This window comes from Culex pipiens, chromosome 3 (assembly GCF_016801865.2).
Source record: "Culex pipiens pallens isolate TS chromosome 3, TS_CPP_V2, whole genome shotgun sequence".
NCBI lineage: Eukaryota > Metazoa > Arthropoda > Insecta > Diptera > Culicidae > Culex > Culex pipiens.
Window position 1 is genome coordinate 126,714,504 of NC_068939.1, and position 8,172 is coordinate 126,722,675.

The 8,172-nt window shown below is 34.9% G+C and overlaps 1 protein-coding gene across 1 annotated transcript; it reads left to right on the top strand.

The window, feature by feature from the left end:
• Positions 1-274: 274 nt before the first annotated feature.
• LOC120414421 (putative Dol-P-Glc:Glc(2)Man(9)GlcNAc(2)-PP-Dol alpha-1,2-glucosyltransferase) lies at positions 275-2,250 on the top strand. The gene is made up of 3 exons (XM_039575601.2): positions 275-575; positions 640-1,110; positions 1,460-2,250. Exons 1-3 carry the CDS (start codon positions 420-422, stop codon positions 2,213-2,215), a joined length of 1,383 nt encoding a protein of 460 aa, XP_039431535.1. The 5' UTR covers positions 275-419; the 3' UTR covers positions 2,216-2,250.
• The last annotated feature ends 5,922 nt before the right edge of the window (positions 2,251-8,172 follow it).

Below are 8,172 nucleotides of genomic sequence, written 5' to 3' on the forward strand. Positions count from 1 at the left end.
ATTTGTGTCAAACCATTGGGGTTTCAGTGTATCGCGTATTTGATCACTTCCCGCCGGCGTGCCATCCGAGCAAAGATAACAAAGAACCATGCTCCATACAAAATGTTGAAATCATCTTATATATTAAATTTATTTTACCTTTCTCGTTTGGGTGTATCAAACCAATTTCGTCCCACTTTGCATCCAATCCAACCCACTTGCACGCTTTGTCATAGCCTTTTTCGCTTGTTTTCGCTCCACCATGTTTACCTTTTTCGTCGCATGACGTTTCGGCTTCACCGGCATAAACTGAAACGTAAACAAGTTCTTCATCACCAAAATTGACTCCACTGAATCAGATTGCCACAATGTGATCGTGTCTATTGTTTCCTTTTGTCTGTGATTGGCAAGCAATATACAAAAGTTAAATTGCATTCAAAATGCGCGACCAAACCAACTTTTTCCTGTTCCTTGCCGTTTATTCCATCGTTACATTCCTGTTGTTCCATCTGGTGTACAACACCTCGAAACAGGTCATTGATGAGGAGTTCCATCTTCGACAGGGCGAGCACTACTGCCGGGGTCGGTTCCACATTGTGAGTGTTACAATAGTTTTATTCATTGTACTGTTACAAATGATAACCTCTTGTTCCGTTTTAGTGGGATGAAAAGATTACGACCTTCCCCGGGCTGTACCTGATCTCCGGCTCCTTCCTGAGTCCGTTCAAGGCCTGCTCCGTGTACTTTTTGCGGCTGACGTCGGCGGTCGCCTCGATCGCCAACGCCTACCTCGTTTACATTATCCGGAAGGCGGTCATCCCAAAGCGTAGCGATGCGTACCTGCTGCTGGAATCGATCTCGCTGGCCACACTGCCCCCGCTGTACTTCTTCTCGCATCTGTACTACACGGACGTTCTGTCCGTGACGATGGTGCTGATGATGGTGTACTTTAGCGTGCGCGAGATGCACAACTGGGGCGCGCTGGCCGGCTTCCTGGCCATTCTGATGCGCCAGACGAACGTCGTCTGGGTTGGGTTCGTGTACGGGTCGCAGCTGGTCAACATGGCTATGCGTGTCTGCTTGTGGGAACGGCCAGCTAAACAGAAGCCACAGTCAAAGTATGGATTCATGGTAAGGATTGCGGGAACTGGGAGTGGTGATTATTTATCGTTATAAAACATTAGTAACTAATAATCTTAAAACTTAAGATATGTTATCTTTCTTCATTTATTGACACAACAATTTGTTTGTTTATTTCTGTTGCGGTGTCATCAAGAAAAAAAAATACCTGGTTAAATACAAAAATTGAGATTTGAGTTATCAGATTCGGTTTGCAAAGTAGTAATTAATCAATTAACTCCACCATTTTCTTTTAATTCAGCATCTTTTTTTTTATTCGGTTAAATGAACGTTATCATAACAGAACCTGTTTAAAAGGATGTAAGATCGTGTTAATTATGTCACCATTTATCTCTTCCAGGATCTCATCCCCACCGTCACCACCCTGCTGGAACGCCCCGCCCTAATCCTCAACGTCCTGCGCGACGCCCACTCCAAGTTCCTCGGCTACGAGCTGAATCTGGCCGGCTTCGTCGGCTTCCTCTGGTACAACGGCTCGATCGTGGTCGGCGACAAAACGGCCCACGTGGCCGCCGTCCACCTGCCCCAAATCTTCTACTTCAGTCTGTTCTTCGCCGCGTTCAGTCCCTCCCACGTCCTCGGGACGGTTCGTCGGGTCGCCCGCTTCGCTCTGAAACGCTGGTACGTGAGCTGCTTCTGCGTGGGACTCTTCCTCTGCGTGATCCAGCTAAACACCATCGTCCATCCTTACCTGCTGGCCGACAACCGGCACTACACATTCTACATCTGGATGCGGTTCTACCAGCGGTGGACGTTCGCCAAGTTCCTGCCAGTCCCAATCTACTACGGAATCTTGGTGCTGCTCGGGTTGATCCTGTTCACCCGTGGCCAGGGTGGCCAAACCGTCGGCTTTAGCTTGCTCTGGTTGTTGGCCACCCTGGCGTCGGTGGCCTTGCAGCAGCTCATCGAGGTGCGGTACTTTATTTTGCCCTTTTTGGTGCTGCGTCTGCTCCAGACCAACGTTCAAACCTCGACCAAACTGCTCGCGCTGGAAGTGCTGGCCAATGTGCTGATCAACGCCGCCACGTTCTATATCTTTTGCACGAAAGCGGTCTACTGGAGCGATTACACGGAGCCGCAGCGAATCATTTGGTGATCTGTTAATAAAATATTGTATGCGTTTTCAAACAATATTTTTTTTTCTTTTTATTATTTAGTGACAATCTTTTTTTTCTCATAAAAATATTTTTATTAGGTCCTTTTCGGTACTGGGACCTGGTGAGGACCGAGTCGACATTTGTAATTAATTTTTTTTTAAAGCTATGAATAATTACAGAGGATCTTGTGTGAAAGTGTTAGTGGGAGGAGAGCCGATTACCCGCGGCCTAATGAAAATCTTTAAAATATATATTGAAGCCCGATAAACTTTAACATTAAAACTCCCAAGCTATAAAAAGATTGACAGAAAAGCTCCTACTTAACAGCTCGTTCCAAGGGGACCATAGTTGATCCATAGAAAAAATGTTGTCTTGTCAATTGTTTTGCATTAAAATGAAAAAAAGTGATAAGAAATTATTTTTAATCGTGCACGCAAAATCCAAATAACACAGATCTGTGTAAAATTTGACACAGATCGCCCAAAACCTGGAATACACAGAATCTGTGTCGAAGCCTTGTACACAGATCTGTGTGTCGTGGCTGGAGCGGGATTTTTCTCAGATTTTCCGAATATTTGGGATTATTTTCGGAGACACAGAAACACGCGTTGTTCAGGCCCAAAACATAACACAAGACTGTTTATTCTTTTCTCTCTCTCGCGTCAGCCAAGCACACGCACACACTCAACATCAATGTATATTCGAAGCAAGGTGTGGCATTTCCAATTACTAGCTTGTATGAGTATCTTATTTATTCTTCGCCTACCAATCTCATCCACTACATCCTCCTCCTCTTCTACTCTTTGATTAATGAAATTACAACAAATACATCAATGATAACCTAATCTATACAATATTTAAATTTCGTTCAATGGCCTTTATTTTTTTTTCTTTTTTTTTTGCCAGGAAAAGCCTTATAACATCCGGCGTAAAAACCTGAATCTTTTCAAAACTATTTACAATATATATCTAATCTCGTATACAATAGTTTCTTTGAAGATAGATAACAGCGAACGATGTCGTCTAATCGATGCCCGAGCTAGATAACAGTGAATGATGTCCTCTATCCGAAACCCTTCAACGTTCTTGGCAGTTTGCTGCTACCGGTTGTTCCGTCTCTAAGGCCCAATGTGGTCCACAAATTTATCCTGTAAATAAACCTAAAAAAAAAGAAAACAAAAAAAAACAAAAATCTAACCGAAAGAGGCTAGATGCAATGATTAAATAAGCATGATATTGCGTATTTCAGCCAATCTTCCAAAATCATGATCTTAGCCTAATTCGTGTTGATCAAAAGTCTATAGCTCTTCTTAAGTCCAGCCTGGAAAACATAAATCCCGTCCCGTTATTTTAAATCAACAATTTACTTATCTCTTACAATTTCATTAATCATATCCAGTTTCAGAAGTTCAATCATTACCTCAATTTTAAGTCATCGAAGTAATAAGCTTATCGATCCTTAAACCCATCACTTTTAATTTCTTGCATTTCACCCATTTTCAGACGATCAATCAGAAGCTTAAATTTAAGTCGTCAAGGTTATGAGCCTTTCGATTTTTAAACCATCACTTCAAAAAGACTGAAATTCTTTTAAAAATATCTATTTTTTTGTTACAATCACTTTTACATTCTTACATTTTATCCATTTTCAGAAGTTCAATCAGAAGCTCAAATTTAAGTCTTCAAGGTTACAAGCCTATTGATCCTTAAACCATCACTTCAAAAAGATTGAAATTCTTTTAAAAATATCTATTTTATTTTACCAATCACTTTTAATTTCTTATATTTTATCCATTTTCAGAAGTTCAATAAGGAGCTCAAATTTAAGTCTTCAAGGTTACAAGCCTTTCGATCCTTAAATCATTACTTCAAAAAGACTGAAATTCTTTTAAAAATTATCTATTTTATTTTACCAATCTCTTTAACATTCTTACATTTTATCCATTTTCAGAAGTTCAATCAGGAGCTCAAATTTAAGTCGTCAAGGTTACAAGCCTTTCGATCCTTAAACCATCACTTCAAAAAGACTGAAATTCTTTTAAAAATATCTATTTTATTGTACCAACCACTTTTAATTTCTTACACTTTATCCATTTTCAGAAGTTCAATCAGGAGCTCAAATTTAAGTCGTCAAGGTTACAAGCCTTTCGATCCTTAAACCATCGCTTCAAAAAGACTGAAATTCTTTTAAAAATATCTATTTTATTTTACCAATCACTTTTAATTTCTTACATTTTATCCATTTTCAGAAGTTCAATAAGGAGCTCAAATTTATGTCATCAAGGTTACAAGCCTTTCGATCCTTAAACCATCACTTCAAAAAGACTGAAATTCTTTTAAAAATATCTATTTTATTTTACCAATCTCTTTAACTTTCTTACATTTTATTCATTTTCAGAAGTTCAATCAGGAGCTCAAATTTAAGTCGTCAAGGTTACAAGCCTTTCGATCCTTAAACCATCACTTCAAAAAGACTATAATTCTTTTAAAAATATCTATTTTATTTTACCAATCACTTTTAATTTCTTACACTTTATCCATTTTCAGAAGTTCAATCAGGAGCTCAAATTTAAGTCGTCAAGGTTACAAGCCTTTCGATCCTTAAATCATCACTTCAAAAAGACTGAAATTCTTTTAAAAATTATCTAATTTATTTTATCAATCTCTTTAACATTCTTACATTTTATCCATTTTCAGAAGTTCAATCAGGAGCTCAAATTTAAGTCGTCAAGGTTACAAGCCTTTCGATCCTTAAACCATCGCTTCAAAAAGACTGAAATTCTTTTAAAAATATCTATTTTATTGTACCAACCACTTTTAATTTCTTACACTTTATCCATTTTCAGAAGTTCAATCAGGAGCTCAAATTTAAGTCGTCAAGGTTACAAGCCTTTCGATCCTTAAATCATCACTTGAAAAAGACTGAAATTCTTTTAAAAATTATCTAATTTATTTTAGCAATCTCTTTAACATTCTTACATTTTATCCATTTTCAGAAGTTCAATCAGGAGCTCAAATTTAAGTCGTCAAGGTTACAAGCCTTTCGATCCTTAAACCATCGCTTCAAAAAGACTGAAATTCTTTTAAAAATATCTATTTTATTGTACCAACCACTTTTAATTTCTTACACTTTATCCATTTTCAGAAGTTCAATCAGGAGCTCAAATTTAAGTCGTCAAGGTTACAAGCCTTTCGATCCTTAAACCATCGCTTCAAAAAGACTGAAATTCTTTTAAAAATATCTATTTTATTTTACCAATCACTTTTAATTTCTTACATTTTATCCATTTTCAGAAGTTCAATTAGGAGCTCAAATTTATGTCATCAAGGTTACAAGCCTTTCGATCCTTAAACCATCACTTCAAAAAGACTGAAATTCTTTTAAAAATATCTATTTTATTTTACCAATCTCTTTAACTTTCTTACATTTTATTCATTTTCAGAAGTTCAATCAGGAGCTCAAATTTAAGTCGTCAAGGTTACAAGCCTTTCGATCCTTAAACCATCACTTCAAAAAGACTATAATTCTTTTAAAAATATCTATTTTATTTTACCAATCACTTTTAATTTCTTACACTTTATCCATTTTCAGAAGTTCAATCAGGAGCTCAAATTTAAGTCGTCAAGGTTACAAGCCTTTCGATCCTTAAACCATCACTTCAAAAAGACTGAAATTCTTTTAAAAATTATCTATTTTATTTTATCAATCTCTTTAACATTCTTACATTTTATCCATTTTCAGAAGTTCAATCAGGAGCTCAAATTTAAGTCGTCAAGGTTACAAGCCTTTCGATCCTTAAACCATCGCTTCAAAAAGACTGAAATTCTTTTAAAAATATCTATTTTATTTTACCAATCACTTTTAATTTCTTACACTTTATCCATTTTCAGAAGTTCAATCAGGAGCTCAAATTTAAGTCGTCAAGGTTACAAGCCTTTCGATCCTTAAACCATCACTTCAAAAAGACTGAAATTCTTTTAAAAATTATCTATTTTATTTTACCAATCTCTTTAACTTTCTTACATTTTATCCATTTTCAGAAGTTCAATCAGGAGCTCAAATTTAAGTCGTCAAGGTTACAAGCCTTTCGATCCTTAAACCATCACTTCAAAAAGACTGAAATTCTTTTAAAAATATCTATTTTTTGTTACAATCACTTTTACATTCTTACATTTTATCCATTTTCAGAAGTTCAATCAGAAGCTCAAATTTAAGTCTTCAAGGTTACAAGCCTATTGATCCTTAAACCATCACTTCAAAAAGATTGAAATTCTTTTAAAAATATCTATTTTATTTTACCAATCACTTTTAATTTCTTATATTTTATCCATTTTCAGAAGTTCAATCAGGAGCTCAAATTTAAGTCGTCAAGGTTACAAGCCTTTCGATCCTTAAACCATCACTTCAAAAAGACTGAAATTCTTTTAAAAATTATCTATTTTATTTTACCAATCTCTTTAACTTTCTTACATTTTATCCATTTTCAGAAGTTCAATCAGGAGCTCAAATTTAAGTCGTCAAGGTTACAAGCCTTTCGATCCTTAAACCATCACTTCAAAAAGACTGAAATTCTTTTAAAAATATCTATTTTATTTTACCAATCACTTTTAATTTCTTACACTTTATCCATTTTCAGAAGTTCAATCAGGAGCTCAAATTTAAGTCGTCAAGGTTACAAGCCTTTCGATCCTTAAACCATCACTTCAAAAAGACTGAAATTCTTTTAAAAATATCTATTTTATTTTACCAATCACTTTTAATTTCTTACATTTTATCCATTTTCAGAAGTTCAATTAGGAGCTCAAATTTATGTCATCAAGGTTACAAGCCTTTCGATCCTTAAACCATCACTTCAAAAAGACTGAAATTCTTTTAAAAATATCTATTTTATTTTACCAATCTCTTTAACTTTCTTACATTTTATCCATTTTCAGAAGTTCAATCAGGAGCTCAAATTTAAGTCGTCAAGGTTACAAGCCTTTCGATCCTTAAACCATCACTTCAAAAAGACTGAAATTCTTTTAAAAATATCTATTTTATTTTACCAATCACTTTTAATTTCTTACACTTTATCCATTTTCAGAAGTTCAATCAGGAGCTCAAATTTAAGTCGTCAAGGTTACAAGCCTTTCGATCCTTAAACCATCACTTCAAAAAGACTGAAATTCTTTTAAAAATTATCTAATTTATTTTATCAATCTCTTTAACATTCTTACATTTTATCCATTTTCAGAAGTTCAATCAGGAGCTCAAATTTAAGTCGTCAAGGTTACAAGCCTTTCGATCCTTAAACCATCGCTTCAAAAAGACTGAAATTCTTTTAAAAATATCTATTTTATTGTACCAACCACTTTTAATTTCTTACACTTTATCCATTTTCAGAAGTTCAATCAGGAGCTCAAATTTAAGTCGTCAAGGTTACAAGCCTTTCGATCCTTAAATCATCACTTGAAAAAGACTGAAATTCTTTTAAAAATTATCTATTTTATTTTACCAATCTCTTTAACTTTCTTACATTTTATCCATTTTCAGAAGTTCAATCAGGAGCTCAAATTTAAGTCGTCAAGGTTACAAGCCTTTCGATCCTTAAACCATCACTTCAAAAAGACTGAAATTCTTTTAAAAATATCTATTTTTTGTTACAATCACTTTTACATTCTTACATTTTATCCATTTTCAGAAGTTCAATCAGAAGCTCAAATTTAAGTCTTCAAGGTTACAAGCCTATTGATGCTCAAACCATCACTTCAAAAAGACTGAAATTCTTTTAAAAATATCTATTTTATTTTACCAATCACTTTTAATTTCTTACATTTTATCCATTTTCAGAAGTTCAATAAGGAGCTCAAATTTAAGTCTTCAAGGTTACAAGCCTTTCGATCCTTAAACCATCACTTCAAAAAGACTGAAATTCTTTTTAAAAATTATCTTATTTATTTTACCAATCTCTTTAAC